General features: G+C 38.5%; 1 protein-coding gene across 1 annotated transcript in view; it reads left to right on the top strand.

Moving 5' to 3' along the window:
- The window catches only part of LOC124253726 (QRFP-like peptide receptor), a 46323-nt gene that overhangs the window by 23722 nt on the left and 2835 nt on the right, over positions 1 to 19766 (top strand). Inside the window, exons 2-5 of the mRNA XM_046687548.1 lie at positions 5756 to 5877; positions 7604 to 7727; positions 12873 to 13075; positions 17512 to 17641. Coding sequence (XP_046543504.1) covers positions 5756 to 5877; positions 7604 to 7727; positions 12873 to 13075; positions 17512 to 17641 — 579 coding nt within the window. The remainder of the gene's footprint in view (positions 1 to 5755; positions 5878 to 7603; positions 7728 to 12872; positions 13076 to 17511; positions 17642 to 19766) is intronic.

Genomic DNA, 19766 nt, shown 5'->3' with positions numbered 1-19766 from the left:
ATCTCAGAAATAGTCAAGTTAATTACGTGAACACTATTTCAACATCAGGGATTATGACAACAAACGTTCTATGTTATTCATAAACATTTCCGAGTCACATTGATAACATTTAATCATGCATCGTATTGACCTTTAGGGCGTACAAGAGATCAAAGGTTCAATTATCACAAAATGTGTTCTGTAAATATACAATTAAGAAACACGACGAGGAAACAATGCGTTCTTAAATATTTAATGCAAGTAATTTAAAGTTAGGAAATGTGAAAGGGCAAAAGTCAAGAGTCCTTTAGTTTCTTGCAGATTTGATTGTATGTGATTGATTGAATTATGTAGTGTTTGGTAATATTGCTGTACAAGAGGTCTCAAGCCAGCATCCTGTTGTCAGGGTTCCCGATTTAGGCCTCAACGTTACTTTAGCCATTTAAATGAGAGGCAATGGAAAAAAAACGTTGTCAAAGACTGTGAGCAAAGTTTATACCCCAAGGGGAAGTTAAAAACAGACATTCCCCCCCGAGACTTATTTCATAAATTATTCATCTACCAAACACGTTTTACCGTGTTATTTTACCAGTAGATGAAACGTGTGTTCTTGTATTTCCGTCCTTCACAATCCATACGACAGGAATTTCAGAGCCAGCAAATACTGTGTCAACACAGTGATTGTTTTGTTTAGGATTTACACAGCTTCAGCGTTGCACTTCGTTGAGTAAAATCGAATATTTGGAGCAAATTGCAGTGAACACTTAGTCCTCCTGCAAAATACACCAATACCCTCTCAATCGCTCTGCCGTGATCCAGGAGCTCATTTAATGCATTGATACATCTTATTTGTTGGTGCTTCAGTGGCTTGTCGGGCGAAATCATTTTGTCCAGACTGAAATACCAAAGGTTGTCTGGTACGTCTTGCATCGTTGTTCCTACAAGTGTAGCATTTATCGGATCATATTTCCATTATGAAAACCAACTGGAATTGGTTACGTTTCTCGACTTAATTTAATTGCAACAATACATTTGAACAATTCATCAGTGAACATCAACCTTTATAGGGTATGCACAAGAATCAGGAAGCAACATTAAGGATGTTATAATAACTAAAATCACGAAATCCACAAAGAAAGTGGGTTTTCTTTAGATACTTGATGGAAGTAATCGAATGTATTAACTAAGTAAAATAGTAAAGTCGTTTGATTTGTCCCAGATTTCATATATATCTTACATTTGACATTTAACTGACTGCTACATAATTTGTTTGGAAGTAGGTTAGACATATTCAATCGCTTCAGTAATTGATCATTGTACGGATTAGTGTTTGTTATGAATATGAAAAAATATCAAATATTTAATCGTGGACATTGTACCATGTACTTGAAGAAATCTTAATTGTATTTAGTTAAAATGAAGCATAGAATTGTCTGCTGATTTCTCTAAAGTATGCCTTTTCATATAAAGGAACATAGGCGTGGTTGCATTTGTAGATCACGTATCGATCTATACAAAGGCTGCCGATAACCCATCAGAATCGTTCTATATTGAAACATATCATGATTTAAACGTCCCTTACCTTAACATTGATTGGTTTGAAGACGAGATGACAGGACATATCGTTTGCATACAACAGATAACGTTTATGAAGCAGGTACCTTTTCAGTAATTTTCTCAATGAATGAAACATAAAGGAAAGAAAAATAAAATAAAAGAGAATGTACAGAAGTTAAACGTTTCTTTGAACCTGTTACATGACTAAGTGTTTGCCAGTGCAAAAGAATCTTTCCTTGAAGGATTCGAAAACCTAAAATAACCCTCAACACTGAGGTTGATTCCCATTAGCCTGAATCCCTTAAAGGATTTGGTGAAACTCTGAATGAATCGAGGTAACCTTCAGATCTAGTGTTATCATTTGTCAGACGGAGATTTGAAAAGCAACCTGGCTTTGGGGTATAAGTTCTCGAGTAATTGCCATTTTCTTCGTGGTCTGTAAAATATCGATTTAACCCTAGCACAGGGAACATTATTTTGGCAATTTCTAACCGTTTAATGAATATTTTGAACTTAACCTAACTTACTTCATCATGAACGGAAGTTTCAAGTCCATAATCGATATTGCATTTATATAGGACACTCAAACAAGTACACTATTATTTACAGAACTTTAAAAGCCATTTAGCGCGATAGAAAAGCGACGACATTTTCCAGACTAGCTTACTTTTCTGTCAGTTTTACCTTTCCTGGGCAATTTTAGGATTTATGTCAATGTATACCTTGGTTCATGAATATATTTCGAGATATGTTAACCAAACAAAAACTGTAGAGTTGATGGTTTAACACTTTCAGGACTATTGATTTTCTATGTAATCTGTTGTCTTGAAACATATAACTGAACAAATTCTCTTTGATACCATGTTCCTACTTTTCAGATTACTGATCAGCCAAACTGGCGATATTTTAAGGGTAGTTATCCCTCTAGAAATGATTGGAGCCATTTCCATTACTTATTACAATCAATGCTTTGCTTTGATGGGCCATAGGATTTTAGACAAGATTGACTCATAACCCAATGCCCTGAGGCTTTTATTAGCAAACGTGGGTACCATAGATAGAGCTCTTCCTAGGAGGTTAAAACCAATTTGTGCAAAATGAAAGCAAATATCATCTAAGGCTGAAAAAGGAATATCTGAAATTCTGGACTTCCTGACTGATAACATATATGTGGAATTTGCAGATAGGACACTTCGGCAAAAACAAGCCTCGCCTTTGGTATCAGTTGATGCTGAAAGGTTTCTTCAGCGTATTAACCGGAAGGCCTGTTGAGCTTGTTAAAATTCAAACATGGTATTTGCTAAAGAAGATTAACTGCAGCTTCAGGTATACAGATCGTCTGATATCGTCCAATACTGGTGAAATAAATAAGTCCTTTCAACTGATGCATCCACCAGGACTCGAAAATCCTCCCGAAAAGCAATAGTCTTATCTCTTTCACATTTAGATCAGTGCAAAAAGATTCAGTGTCAAAACACACAAACCGTTCGTAACGTTACAACCTGTCGTAACTCTATAGTTTACCATAAGCTTACGAATCACTGGTAGGGAACTTGGTTTCAGTGAGAGTGGAGTCTTTGTGATTTTTCCGACGGAAACTTTGCAATGTGTCACAGAATCTTTGCACTGAGATGAGTTTTGACAAGACGAAATGGTAATTATAGCTTTACCTTCTGGTTATTTTAGGTCGTATTTTTTAAATCACCGCATAATGTTATCTTACACAATTGTAATTTATTGGGGCACGTCAATATGTTGCATAGATAATGACAATGAAGGAATTTTCCGTTACATCAATTTCGTATTCACAAAGTTTCTGTGACATTAAACCAATTCATGGGAATTAATATGTTCGGGTTTTTTCGCTGATAAAACAGCACATGCTTTATGATGAAAGAGGATAATCTCTAAACGGAACACTTTGTATTATTTTTACACTTCTTTATGGGATCATTTGTCACAATATACCGGTATTTATCAAAAAGAATGAATTTCGTGACAATTAATGGTTTTACATAATTATCAGTAACTTTCAGAACAACACATATTTACTTGTTACTGATGGAAACCTACTGTAAGTAAATGTGAATTCAACTCTCTTGAAATATTGATTTTGTAGGTATACAGGCCATTTATTGTACCTTACCCTTACCTTGCTGATGCTAAAATCACAAAGACTCTGTGACATATCACAAAGTTTCCGTCGCAAAAATCACAACCACTCCACTGTCACTGTAACCAAGTTCCCCACCAGTGCGAATGCCGTAGCGCTACGAACGCTTTGTGGGTCGGGAACCACAATAACAAGAACTCACGAAAAGATTGTATGACAAGAGGGATGACTTCAGCTACCCAAGTCAACCCGCCAGTCGTTGAGCAACATTCCAGAAGCTCCAGGAGTTGGTTTCTATATTTTACAACCCGCAACCCTGCTTGTTGTTTGATCACGGTAACTAAATTGGAGGTCTCAGAAAAGCGTCCAAATTGGGTCTATATTTCACAACTAGCGATAGAGTTACAATCAATGGTGCTCTTTCTGCGAAGATTTCAAAGCGTGTCAAATGACTCTTCCTCAAGAGTTGTTTGATCATGATAACTATATTAAATCCCTCGGCACAGCTTTCAAAGGCTGTTAAGGTAGACATATGGAGGACATTTCCCAATCTGACGTAGCAGGGATGGAAATGACGTCCTCTGCACTCCCCTACTTTGATGTTCACGATATGTTTATGTGAACAAATACGTTGCCCTGGTTTGTGTTTGTGCCAACTGGGATGTTCCTACAATATGGGATCATCGCTCTTTGATGACAGGGCGGTGGGGTAGCCTAATGCTTAAAGAGTTGGCTCGTCACGCCGAAGACCCGGGTTCGAATCCCCACATGGGTACAATGTGTGAAGCCCATTTCTGGTGTCCCCCGCCGTGATGTTGCTGGAGTATTGCTAAAAGCGGCGTAAAACCAAACTCAGTCAGTCAGTCAGTCTTTGATGACAACTGTCACGATGGTTTATAAACACATACTTTTATATGGAATATAGCTTAACCCCACACGAGCAGGTTTGCAGCTCACCCAGCCAAAACAATTGCAAGGTAGCTAAAATATCTACACAAAACGTCCTAAAATTCCTTCAACAAATATAGATACATTAATGTCCCTACTTACATAAAAATGGTGATAATCAACGTAACATCTTACACTAACTACCCGGAGGGGATTTTTCGAGCTACCTTTTGCATATAAAGTGTGTTCATATCCACACACTCTTACAAGTTTTATTTTACTAAAACATAAATATCACAGAAAAGACACTTCGCAGAAGACCGCCTCCGTGGTGTAGTGGTTAGAGCGTCCGCCCGGAGAGCGGAAGGGCCTGGCGCTCGGCATTAATGGGTACAACAAGGACTGTTCGGCTCGGAGTCAGTATAATGTGTCTGAGTGGGGTATTCATGCTTCACTGCGGTATGGTATCTCAGTGGGCTAGCACTATTAAACCAGCTTCAGTCTGGGCTAGTACAAGCAGCCGCACCTACACATACACACGCATGCACGTCGTCATATGATCGAAATATTCTCAAGCACGACGCTAAACCCAATTTCACCTCACCTCACCTCACAGAAAAATTATACACTGATCTTCCAACTGCCCAATATCTCTAAAACGTAGAAAAATATTAAGTTTTAACTGAACGTTGTATGTCAATACTGCAACAGTTGTTGCCCAGAAGCCCTTCGGTGCATGATATCTGTACGGTTTAATTAAGAGCTAAGATGTATACTTACATGAATCATCACCAATGGGGTCTCATGAAATCAATATTTTCCAGCCCCGCGGGAACATGGTAATTGCAACCTACCAACTTCCGCTTTGGTATGGGCAGTGCCTACTCCTTGTGGTATCGACCGATGGATCGAATGTCTGATCTGGATTCGATTATTTACAACCTACCGTTAAGTAGTGTACCGTTTTGCACTGAGCGAATAAACAAACTGGATGTGTCATGTTTCGTCTTCTCAACCCCATGCACTAAACAAACAGTCACATAAAAAAAATCACAGTTAATTTTCTTTCTAAAAATCTGTAAATGCCAAAATATACTTGTAATTTTGTAAATCTGTATCACCGAAGAGATTTAAAGATGAAGGTAATTTTGTATATTCTTGTGTACTACAGGATAGTTTCCTAGATATTAACTGTGTCTGGATCTGAATCTGTTGCAGTTAGCAGCCTTTTTCTCCTTCACCTGGACCTTCGGAGAGTTTCTGTGCAAGAGTGTCCACTATCTTCAGAATGTGTCTGCCATCTGTTCCGTATTTACCCTGACAGCCATGAGTCTGGAGAGGTTTGTACAACTGCGCAGTAGAGATATCGCCGACTGAGATTGTTTCCATATTGCCGATACAACCCACGTTCTGTTGACATGGAATAATTGCTTGGCTAACCCGCATCGATACTGATATATACTTTACCGTTATTTTCGTGCAACATAAACACTTTCTGTTAAGCCAGACCCGTAACTCAAACATATGATCCAGACGGGAACCTCAGACATATGATCGAGACCAGTAACTCAAACATATAGTTATGAATGAAGACAACATGTGTTCCCAAAACAATGCATTGAGTGATTCCATCATTAAATAGTATATACGATTTTGGGTGTAGGAGTAGGGCAGATTACTCTGTTGATTTATTGTTTGCGAAATATTTTGAATCCAGATGTTGTAATGTTGGTGTGTGCAGAAAAGGAAAAAGGGACCCGTTTTACTTTACGTCTTCGACTTAGTGTACGATGTACTACTACTACTACTACTACTACTACTACTACTACTACTACTGCTACCACTACTACTATTGACCCGTGAAGACTCGTAAGAATTGATCTTCAGTAACCCATGTTTGTAGTAAGACGCGACTAACGGGATCGGGTGGTCAGGCTTGCTGACACACAATCATGTCATCGGTTCCCAATTGCGTTGATCGATACTCATGCTGTTGAACAAAAGATTGTCTGGTCGGGACTCGATTATTTACGGACCGCCGCCATATAGCTGGAATATTGCTGAGTGTGGCGTAAAACTAAAGTCACTCTCTCACTTACTCATTCACTCACTCACTACCACTACAACAAGAGTCATCAGAAGATGACATATTCCCCCGGCCCCCACATATTTGAAAGAACAAGTCATCCGACAGTTACTTAAAGTCAAGCTTGATTTTTTTAGACTAAGTCCAAATCGTTTCCATGGAAATCATGAAAAATATAAATGCCAATATCTGTAAATCGCAAAAGGCACCACTTCAAGATCTGCCTCATATATCTGCCAGGTTCTGTTGAAAGATATTGAACGGTTTTCGAGTTGTGCTCCGAAAAACGAAGCCCACCCCTCCCTTTTGAGACTAAGTCCGAATCGTTTCTATGAGAAACCGGGAAAAATAAAATGATAAAAATCTGCAGATAGCAAAAGGCACCACTTCAAGATCTGCCTGGGGCGGTGGGGTAGCCTAGTGGTTAAAGCGTTGGCTCGTCACGCCGAAGTTTCGAATCCCCACATGGGTACAATGTATAAAGCCCATTTCTGGTGTCCGCCGCCGTTGTTGCTGGAATATTGCTAAAAGCGGCGTAAAACCAAACTCAGTCAGACAGTCAGTCAAGATCTGCCTCCATATCTGCCGAGTTTTACTGAAAGATATTAAGAAAATTCAAGTTGTGCTCCGGAAACGAAACCCAACCCTCCTTTGAGACTAAGTCCAAATGTTTCTATGGAAACCGGGAAAATAAAATGACAAAAATTCAAATGAAAAAAAGGCACCACTAAGGGATCTGCCTCTTATATCTATCAAGTTTTGCTGAAACATAGTAAGAAGTTTTCAAGTTGTGCTCCGGAAACGAAACCCAACCGTCCCTTTGAGACTAAGTCCAAATCGTTTCTATGGAAACCGGGAAAAATAAAACCGGGAAAGATAAAATGCTGTGATTTGACATATTTTTTGCAGATATATAGATACCTTATAGCTGATTACACTTTGCCACATTGCTTTTATGTGTTTGTTCGTTGTCATTGCAGATATTACGCCATCATGTTCCCGATGAGAGCCAAATATACGTGTACCGTTGGCAAGGCGTGTCGTGTCATAGCTGTGCTATGGCTGTTGTCGGGTCTCCTTGCAGTACCCATTGTTTTCCAAAGAGTAAGTAACTTCATGAACCTTAAACAGTGCCACCAGTTGCCTACAGGATTCACCTTATAATCAATTCAGAAACAAACAAATCACTAGGTGTTCTCTGGCATAAATATTATATTTTTTGTTTCTCTCACATGAATATTGTATTTTATGTTTCTTCCGCATACAAATATTATATTTTTATGTTTCTCTCACATAAATATTATATTTTTTGTTTCTCTCACATGAATATTGTATTTTATGTTTCTTCCGCATACAAATGTTGTATTTTGTGTTTCGCTCACATAAATATTGTATTCTCTGCCCCGATCATATAAGGATTGTATTTTACGTTTTTCTCACTGCATAAATATTGTATTTTATGTAGCATTTCCAATCTCAGTCTCGTATAATAAACAATACTTATTGTAGCGATTTCTCATGACAAAATTTCTTAATCTCATGCAAATACACATTTTGATAAATATTTGTTGAACATTTTCTAAAGTTCCATACAATTGACGAGCACGTAATTAAGAACAATTCGCATAGTTTTGAGCTATATCAACAGCTAATGTTTTGTTTGGTTTGTCAGCTGGAACATTTAGTGAACTTGCTGATATAACAATCAACAAAACATACCTTCAGTCTAAAACTTTTAAAAGAACTTTTTAGCTGAGCAGCGCCCTATGTTTGCGGCTTAATATCTCCCTAGCATCTATCCTGTTACTTAAATAGACCACTTTGCGAAGTATTGAGCGACAAATTGAGACGAAACTTGCTCAAATGCAGAAGTCAAGTGATAGATGACCAATGTCAGTATTGGATCGTGGTATAAACGTACTGTCGCGTAAGCACTGACCGGGACCTTTGTTCTCGCGACAGAATGTAGTAATCATAATAAAGTTCTGACACGAGGTCTCTATCTGTCTTAAATCACAGGTAAATACTCAACTCAAACCTGTAGAAACTCACCTTTAACATTCAAAGCAGATTGCATGATATCACATTAACTGTACAGCCTACAGCTTGCTCCTGTCCTTGTCTATTGTGCACTGCTCGCTTGTTAACGATTTCATCTGAAAGTCACATCCATGGATACTCATGATGGCTTTTGGTTATAAAGGCAAATGAGATTTTGTCGGATATTAAACCGAGCAAAACTTTGAATGCTTTTGAATCTTTCCAGAATTTAAAACCATCAACCTTTAAACATAATGGTCGTTTTATCTTGATTTTAGATAGATAGCAGATAACAGATCGAAGCTGTTAGTGCTAAGTCGGGTTTTAACATTTGGATATAATGGACAATAATTCAAATTGAAACCGTCTGTGTTCCGGAACCATATCGTCGCCTGAAAACCAAAGTGTTCTAGGTCCCAAAATCCTATTTTCGAGAAAACCGATCTTGAAGTTTAGAACAACAATATTTTCGAAACTATTCGATCAAATTCTTTGGAATTGTGCACAAATAACTAAAAGTATGTTTAAGTTCTTGAAATAAATAAGAAATTAACGAAAAACGCCTGGCGAAAGAGATTCGTAATTTTGTTCAGAACCAGAGTGTTCTGTGTATCAGAAACGGAGCTGAATCATCGTTGTGCGATTGCTGTATAATTATCTCTCCCGTACTAGGTTGTATTTTGGCTGTTTTAGTTTCATAGCTTACGATTTATATTAAATAAATCATAAATGTAGGCAATGTTCCAATGTTCCCTTTGTATGTCTATACTGATGATAATAACTTCCAGACTGTTCCATTTCCATGTCACGTGATCAAACTAGATTTGCTGATTGGTCCAATAGCCACTTAGAATACTCTGGAACTAACAAATTGTGTTATTTTATGGAGTTAAAACAATATAAACCCAAGTTCTAGGCTATTTATCACGGTGAAATTTTGCATGGAGATTGAATATGCAGAAAAACATACCCTGATCTTCTTGACTCAATTTTCACCAAAAGTGGACAGAACACCGGTTTTCAGGCGACGATATATGTCTGTACTACAAATAGTTTTGCAATTTCACCCTAAAAATTAAACCAGTGGCTACCGTGTGCTTCTGTAGAAGTTTGGAAAGTAAGTGGGGAACGTTCTAAATGCTTGTAGGTTGACGTACCCTCGATCGTTTGTTTATGTTCCCACGAGGGGGTGAGCCCTTCGATGTTTGTTTATGTTCATCAACCCATGGGCCCCGAGGGAACAGTGAGCAACGTATTTATCTTACCGAACACCTTAATGTTAATTTTGAATTGTTTGAAGCACGGGTACAAATCTTTTTGTAGCCATCGCTAGATTTTGCTGACAAGAAAAATAGATTTAGAGTTATCTCCCTTTCATAAATTTGCATTCGCAAAACATCGGTAATTTCCGTTCATCATACGTGATTCAATGCTATTCGAGATAAAGAATTACTATCATGAAGTACCAAATGAGTTGCCATTGACAGCGGGGTACATTGAAATGTTACTCGCTTGTAAGCGGGGTACATTGAAAATAACAGGAGAGCGCTCAGCCAATCAGAAAGCGACATTTATGTGTGAGGTAAGATAAGATGAAATGTAACAACGAAAAAGATTGAATATCGTCCTAATACAGTACTTCATCAGCACGTCAATGTACACAATGCAACCAAGACACTGACCACCGTGACTCTAGGAAACTTGACAAACTGGACAAACTCTGTCTTATGTCCCGCAGCCGGGAAGTTAGCTGTCCATGTTTGTATCCGTGAAGATCCGGATTAGAACTGATCTTCAGGAACCCATGCTTGTCGTAAGAGGCGACTAACAGGATCAGATGGTCAGACTCGCTGATTTGGTCATCGTATCTCATTTGCGAAGACCGATGCTCATGAAGTTGATCACTGGATTGTCTGGTCCAGACTCGATTATTTACAGACCACTGCCATATAGCTGGAATATTGCTGAGTGCAGCGTAAAACTAAACTCACTCACTAACCCCAAGATGCGGCAATTGCCTAAATCAATGCTCATGTTGTTGATCACTGGATTGTCTGGTCCAGACTCGATTATTTACAGACCACTGCCATATAGCTGGAATATTGCTGAGTGCGGCGTAAAACTAAACTCACTCACTAACACCCCAAGATGCGGCAATTGCCTAGATCGATGATCGTATTGTTGATCACTGGATTGTCTGGTCCAGAATCGATTATTTACAGACCACTGCCATATAGCTGGAATATTGCTGACTGCGGCGTAAAACTAAACTCACTCACTAACCCCAAGATGCGGCAATCGCCTAGATCGATGCTCATGTTGTTGATCACTGGATTGTCTGGTCCAGACTCGATTTTTTACAGACCGCTGCTGGAACATTGTTAACTGCGGCATTATACAAAAAAACACAAACAAACAAACCTAAGATGCGACTATCGGTCACTTACACTCACATAAACAAACAAGTGAGATATTCTGCATGTGACTTCATCAAGGTCGGATCAGAAGCTGATTATCCAGATCGCAGCCGAAAATACATATCAAGGAAATTATTCAATGTAACCGCTGTAACCGTTTTCCTCTCGTCAAATTACGGAGCAGCTTCTGGAACGAAATATCCTGATGAGACAACCGCTAGCAATTACGTCGAGGGCTAAGAATACACTGAGCTGAAGACACATTGAACTGATTATTTACTACTAAAAACCCTTTGAGGGTAAATTAAGTATCGAAATATTAGACGATTTTTCTCAGATCAATAAATCTTCTTTTTTCTGTGGACACACCAAGAAGTCAGCGAAGGCTTCTTTCCTCGGTATTGTAAAAGCGATAAAGACTTCCATCTTACAAAACTGTATAAACTCTGGAAGATTCTATAAGGTGAAGAAATGAATGTAGGTAGCTATAATTAAGACATGATTCGTGAGAACAGCGCTATTAGGTGTCTGATGTCGAATGTTTTTAATCAATTAATCAATTTGCCAAGGTGTCGACAGTGATAACGAGACTCCAAATGGCACTCAGTGTTAACTAGGAAATAAAAATAACACGAATTACCACACTTAACTCGATGGCTTCATCTCGAATAAATCATTGAAGACAGCAAATTAGTATCAGTTTCCAGATTCGTGATGTGTATTTCCGCAACAACGACTTTTCTCTTGTACTGGGAGATTTCTTCGGGGTAAAATGTGGGAGTATGACGTTCTAAAATACAACATCCTAATGACATTTTTGTTCGATATTGCTCGGTCGCGATGAGGTTGTCCTAATGCAATAGCTTTCTAGTGATTTAAGAGGACAAGAATTAGGACAGTTCGTTACTTGTTGCTGTTTTAGTCTTCATTAATTTTGTACTTTAAACTTTTTAGGTTGTTACTGTAAATTCCAATTCCTCAAAACTTAATATATATTTCCCAACAAATGTTTAGACTCACTTAAAACACTCACTATATGTTATGTATATGTATATGTATATGTGTATATATATGGGAAATCAAACCCAGGTCTTCAGCGTGACGAGCGAACGCTTTAACCACGAAGCTACACCACCGCCACGTGTTTCATGAATACTGTATCAATGACAGGCCTCCTACTTTAAAGAGTATATACATAAGTATATATACTATTACCATCACATATAAACACTGTTTATGTCAAGAAAGATAATTCCAAAATATCATTGGCTGGTTCCAGCGAACCACCTTTTATAGTGTTCTTGTATCACATACCGAACCGTGAAGATCAGGGTTAGAATCGGTCTTCAGTAACCCATGCTTGTAAGAAGCGACTAACGGGATCGGTTGGTCGGGCTCGCTGACTTGGTTGATACATCGTATCACAATTGAGTAAATGGATGCACATGCTGTTGATCACCGGGTTGTCTGGTCTAGACTGGATTATTTACAGACCGCCGCCATATAGCTGGAATATTGCTGAGAGCGGCGTCAAACAAGCCAACCAACCCAGTCCAGAAATCGAAACACTTATGTCAATCATTCAAACCATGTTTTACCTTTGAATTTTTTAGTCAAATTTGTTCAACGCCGCACGATCAATATTTTAGTTATTTACAGACCGCCTCCATATTCCATATAGCTGGAATTTTGCTGAGTGCGGCTTTAAACAACAAACCAACCAAGTGACGATGGTACAGTGCCTTTAAATCTCCAACCTACAGATGACACTGAGATGTGTTTTGTTGTGTAGATCCACAAGGAGGTCGGGGTGTACAGGAAGGGGTATTGGTGCGTGAAGGACTGGGACCAGACGCTCTACAGCAGTCTATACGAACTGTTCATGCTGGGCATTATGCTTGTGTTCCCTGTTGCCATCATGACATTCGCTTATGTCAGCATCTGTCTGGAGCTGTGGATAATGACCACCAGGAGGTCGGCCATGAGGAGCGGCTTGTGAGTATAGTTACTTGGGGTCAAGCATGAAATAATCACATGTTGGGAAGGGATGGGAATGCTTTACATGTTTTTGTTGAGTGAGTGAGTTTAGTTTTTCGCCGATTCTAGCAATATTCCAGCAATATCACGGCGGGGGACACCAGAAATGGGTACCCATTGTACCCATGTGGGGAATCGTACACGGGTCTTCGGCGTGACGAGCGAGCGCTTTACCCATTAGGCTACCACACCGCCCCCTGTTTTTGTTGAACCAATTAGCATTAATTCTTTGTTGAAATATTTATTTGAAATATGACAACAGCATCCCCAGCAGACCAAGAGTTGGATGCGGGTTGTCTCAAAGGATTTTTATGTTTTGTTCCCTAAGAAGAATAAATGACAATGGGTGTTTGGAGGGTTAAATTGGAAATGTGTCTTAACAGTATCCCAAGCAGAGAAAGAGTTGGCTGCGGATGTCCTTCTGAGCAATAACATAACTTGGCAGAGTGTACAGAAGACCGACCAGTTTCAATTCCCGAAGGGGGGCAGTGAGGCAGTCTAGTGGTTAAAGTGTTCGCTCGTCAAGCAGAAGACCCGGGTTCGAATCCCCAAGTGGGTACAATGTGAAGCCCATTTCTTGTGTCCGCCGTCGTTATATTGCAAGAATATTGCTACAAGCGGCCTAAAACCTTACTCTGGAAGGAGTTCTTTATGGCATAAATTGGTGAAATTCTCTGGGTGTTCACCCGTGAAGGTCCGGGTTAGAATGAACCTTCAGTAACCCATGCTTGTCGTAAGAGGCGACTAACGGGATCGGGTGGTAAGGCTCGCTGGCTTGGTTGACACATGTCATCGGTTCCCAATTGCGCAGATCGATGCTCATGCTGTTGATCACTAGATTGTCTGGTCAAGACTGGATTGTTCACAGACCGCCGCCATATGGCTGGAATATTGCTGAGTGTGGTCGTAAAACTAAAGTCACTCTCTCACTCACTTCTCTGGCTGTTACATCTTTCAAGTAAATATACTGTGTTTAAGAAAAAGTCAGTCAGTTAAAAGTGGTTGATTTCCAGCTTTTTATATCCTTTTGAAAATAACACAGATCCTGTTTATGACAGTCTTTGATAGCGTTCTTGCATTTATGAGTTCTCTTTTGAAATTCATTGTCGAAAAGATACCTCAAGATGTGGAAACGTAATTATATAATGGCATGTCACCTCCTGCAGCTAAAGATGCCATTACGGAACACAATAAGCTGAATCAATGTCAGAATCCACATCAGTAGTGAATCAAGTTGAGAAAGTTTCTCTTCCAAGAGTTCCTTGCATCTGTTTATATCTATATATTTGTAATTAGCTTGAATGGGGAAGATATACCGTTTCATGTGTTCTCGTTTAATTAGATACTGAAACTGTTGTAAGTAATTGATGAGAGTCATTATGAGTAATGATGTTTACAATTATGTCTTTAACAATAGGTTCTGTAGAGCTGTGATATTACGGCTGTTTCATCTTTTGAGTAGCAAGTAAATTCCTTTTCTGGGCCAGTCATACACCTTCTATTCATATCATACACTCCAGGAATCGTCCGTTGTTCCTTGCGTTTCATGCCATATTCATTGATCACACTGTCTTCATTATTTCTAGGTCTTTAAATGAATCAGCATGATATGACATGGCTCCCAATGAAGGGCTATTACAGGAACTTTCATCTATAATATAATCCTGCATATTTCCTGATAGTGCATTAAAGGCTCCAACGACGGCAGGGACTGATGCGCCAATCAATGTGTTGGAGAAAATACCTGCAAAACAGCTGTCCAAAAATCAATTGCTATTTGAGATATTGTCACTTTTAGAAGGCCAATTTGGATGGTCATAAAGAGAAATCAACACAGAATGGCTTTGATGTGCCTATAAACTAATTATTCAAGAGTAGAAATATCCAATATAAAAATTCCAAGTAGGTCTTTTTGCAGACTCGTGGAGAACAGAGCTGGAACTTGTTTTCGGCAACCCACGCTTGTCGTAAAAGGAGACTGGCGGGATCGGGTTGTTAGGCTCGCTGACTCGGTTGGTGCATGTCGTGACGTCAATGTGCGTGACGTCAATCAATTGATTGTGTGAAACAACCAGTAAAAAAAATAAGAAAACACACTTTTTGTTACATTTTTGGATGTACTATATTTCATGGATGGAGGCACACAACGTCTGTTCAGGTAAACCTTGTATGTCTAGATATTATTATCGTAGAAATCAGTTTCAGTATCATCACAATCACATTTATTCCAGTTCTTTAAAGTAAAACAAAAAGTAGATTTCACACAGACTCCACATCACAACCTCCTATAATATATGTATATCATTTATCGGGGAGTTAGATAGATTTGAATATGTGTGTTTTGAAATATTATTTGTTACAGAAAGTGGTTGAAAAAGATCTGTATAATATTTTCTCAGGCATTTATTGTCTGTTTAGTGTTGGGAATCGGAACCCAAATCCATTATCGATTATCGAAGGACTTGTGGTGAATGATTATCGATTATTATCGAAGTATATACATTTTTAATGTAATCACCAATTTTAAGGGTTTTTCCCCCAGGTTTTTTTTCAATTAATGTTTTTTATAACTAATACTGCCATACAGTGAAAGACACTGGAATTGTGATTAAACAATAAAAGTGTTTAAATTTTACAATACTTTCTGTCATCTTCTCATTACTTGATTATTCTATTCTATCATTACATATATATACCATCATTCATGAGTATCCTGAATAATCGTCAAATTTAATTGTTAGTTTACTTCACTCAAGTGTGTTATACTTATACAACTAAATTCCGATTATTCGAAAATATGTTTTTTGCAACTGATAATTATTTTTAATCCCTTTTCGATCGATTTTCGATCATCAGAACACCACTAGCTGAAATACAATGTCGAAGACTCCTTCCACAGAATAATTACGTGATGACGCTTCAGCGTTTTAAGGCAGTTAATATAATATGTTTTCAGCTTGAGCTGAAATACTGTGCAAAGTGGTGTTAAACCCAACTAAAAAAAAGTAGCAGAATATTTCGCGAGCACTGTAGTAGTACACTGTAATCTCCTTCACTGGTGATATAAACTGTGCAGCCCAAACCAAATACATCAGTGCATCTAAGGTAGTCTGGGCAAATAGAAGCGTTTAAGCCCATTCCATATTAATCATAAGCCTCTGCTAAAGTAGGTTCGATCGTACGATTCAGACAGTATTATAAGCATGTGTTGAAGAATTATTATCAAATAGGGATGACGCCAGGTATTCAGCTGCAAGATGAGCTTATTTGTATAAGAAGAGATCAGTTGTCAAATGATTAATATCTGCTTATTCAGTATTGGTTCATGTTAATGTCTAGGGAGATATGTTTATGATCTGGATATAGGTAATTGAAGGAAATAATGGGTGTGTTTGATGTAATTATAGCTATTTATACACCATTATCACATACATCATGTAATGTATAAAAAATCACATATTTCCCAAAGTGTTGCCATTTATTACGTTTGGGGAGCTATGATGGATCGTATTGATCGATAGGTATTACATATCGGAGGACACATTACAATATACAATCTACGGTTCCATTGGCAGCACTTTAATTGTTGGCAAATCTTTAGTAGTTTAATTGCAGGCGCGTCAACAGTAGTTACAGTGACGGTTCCATTGGCAGGGTCTTGAACACTTTAATTGTTGACAAATATGTAGTAGTTTAATTGTAGACACGTCTACAGTTGTCACAGTGACGGTTCCATTGGCAGGGTCTTGAACACTTTAATTGTTGACAAATCTATATTAGTTTAATTGTAGACACGTCAACAGTTGTCAGAGCGACGGTTTCATTGGCGGGATCTTGAGCACTTTAATTGTTGGCAAATGTTTAGTAGTTTAATTGCAGGCACGTCAACAGTTGTCAGAGCGACGGTTTCATTGGCGGGACCTTGAGCACTTTAATTGTTGGCAAATCTATATTAGTTTTACTGTAGGCAAGTCAACAGTAGTTACAGTGACGGTTCCACTGGCGGGGTCTTGAGCACTTTAATTGTTGGCAAATGTCTAGTACTTTAATTGTTGGCAAATGTTTAGTAGTTTAATTGCAGGCACGTCAACAGTTGACAGAGCGACGGTTCCACTGGCGGGATCTTGAGCACTTTAATTGTTGGCAAATCTATATTAGTTTAACTGTATGCACGTCTACAGTAGTCACTTTGACGGTTCCACTGGCAAAGTTCGAGGACTTTAAATGTTGCCAAATCTAAAGTAGTATAATTGCAGGCACGTCTACATCAGTTACAGTGACTGGTGCATCGGCGTTTGACTGTCTTACGTTGGCAACATCCAGTAGTCATTGTTTCTGTGGTGGGTCTAGTCCAGGACTACATACGTGTTAACGAATCACTGTCTATTTGGCAGAGTTCTAGCTACAGGAACGTTCCGGTCACCGCCTTCAACTGAAAGCAGCCCCTACCACGTCACGTCAGAAAAGACCCCAGTGATGAAGAAGCAGAAGTTCTCCACTGATGATGATGCCACAAGGAAACAGGTAGGTTAAATCATTTAGATTCCAATAATACTGTTTTGTCAAAGCACACCATCTAAAACCATATATTAACCAATAAATGTGGGCGTCTGAATAAATTATTGCTACAACCAACAAATATGTTGAATTCTCCCTAGAATGACATCTATGTTTTTGAAAGACAAACTGTCAATTTTATGTCCCTCACATACCACCATACAACTGCCGAACATGTGTTTTTCAACAACTACTAGGACTACGAATGATCACGACTTTTATCCGGGCAAAATAGAATGTTGTCCGGTTACGTTGAAAACATACATCGAAATGATATGAGAAAAGGATCATGTGTACAGAATGACTTACTTTTGGAGATTTAGGCGTTGCAGCCATAACCTTTTGATCGAACCGTAAGATATATACATAAAGGATATTTTTGTCGTTGTGAAAAGGACATTGACAACAATGATCGAACCGTGAGATGCAAACAATGGAAATCATATTCTTGTCTTTGTGAAAAGGACATTGGTGATCTGTTCCTATTTTTATGTCTGGGATTTGGATTAGAAATAACAACCCTGTTTAATAATGTTAATGAGTGAGATTTACGTCGCTTCTGGCATTATTCAATAACATCATGGCCGAGGATATTGTACCCATACTGGGGCTTGAACCCGCCACCTCGGAATAACGAGTAAACTCCAAGTACACCTGACTAACCAAAAACATTTTGAAATGTATAATGGCATGTGTGGGTTGAGGAACGGGATCTGGGAGTTTGCATGACATCTTAATATCTATTTATTGGTACAAGCCCACGCAAGGTTTCGTTTATCTTCAAAACTATGGGCCAGATCAATAAAATTTGAAACCTCTTGCAATGTATTCCCCAGGTCGATCTCCCGGTCAAATGCCGCTTTTAGAATGAATTGAATATTTGACGACAGATCAGGAAAATATCATTTTTGATTATCTACCGAAAGATTTTCCACCAGACGTTGACGGCTAAATAGGGTGAAAATGATGTGTTCGGATCACTGAAAATCACTTATGACACCGGGTGTCTATTTTGTGCTAACCTGTAATCAATCAGTCTGGTCCGACAAAATGACCGGTGATTAGTCCAGTCATGGCAACCTCTAACCTGGCCAAACTGTATCATCTTTGAGCACTCTCCAATCTGGTACGGATTCATGTCCAAATTAGTCCTAATGGCTGACCATCTTGGTATTACTTGTCGTCGGTCAATATAATATGACTGATTGATTCCTAAGCTGTTTTGACCAGTTTTATAACTTTGGCAAAACCGTTTTTAAATTGTAGAATTGGTGTAAAGTCAGTGTTTTAATCCAACGTGGGCTTATTATGAACATCAATCTACTGGCATTGTCAATCATCTGTCATCATTCTTCGCCAGGTTTTTTACCTCATTTAATTTAAATTTTCAATTTAATTTTTCATTATTCCTGGAGTCGTAGAGTATTCAGTATTCGATGAACATAGAGAATTTTTCATCTTCTTTTTATTCTTTGATACAACGCTTCAGGGCTTTTACCTGATGATGGGGCCAGAACAAGCACTGAAACGTTGTATCAAAGAATAAAAAGAAGATGAAATCCATAAAATTCATCAATGTTCATCAAGTAGCGTCTTCTAAAATGCCAATCAAGCATCTTATACAGTATTCATTCAAGATTTATTTTGGATTGCAGTAGATCTTTTTCCATTTTCGCTCAAAATCAAGAACTGACTACCATTATTCATAAACCTCAGATTATATTCCTTTGATTATCATGAAATATTCTTCTCAGGATTTATCAGATCACTGAAGAAACCGTTTGTATACAAATCCTTCAGAAGTACTTTGTTACCTTTCTTCATAGTTTTTCCCCTGAATCAGGTATATCGAAACTTAGACATGTTAAATCTAATATTGCAGAGTTTATTTGACAGGTTTATTAGTGAGTGAGATAAATTTTATGCCACTTTTACCAATAATCCAGCAATAACACGGCGGTGGACACCGGACATGGGCTTCACACACGTGAGGACAGATCTATCACTCACTAAGGGGTAAAAATACATACTTCACCATTTCGTACCGGAATCCACTAATACTCGTAAAGAAATCTTTGGTGAGGGCATCTGC

The sequence above is a fragment of the Haliotis rubra genome, unplaced genomic scaffold, assembly GCF_003918875.1.
Source record: "Haliotis rubra isolate DU_JTF1 unplaced genomic scaffold, ASM391887v1 Scf55, whole genome shotgun sequence".
In the NCBI taxonomy this organism is placed as follows: Eukaryota; Metazoa; Mollusca; class Gastropoda; order Lepetellida; family Haliotidae; genus Haliotis; species Haliotis rubra.
The sequence above is the reverse complement of the archived record's forward strand: the minus strand, read 5'-3'. Positions and strand labels throughout refer to the sequence as shown.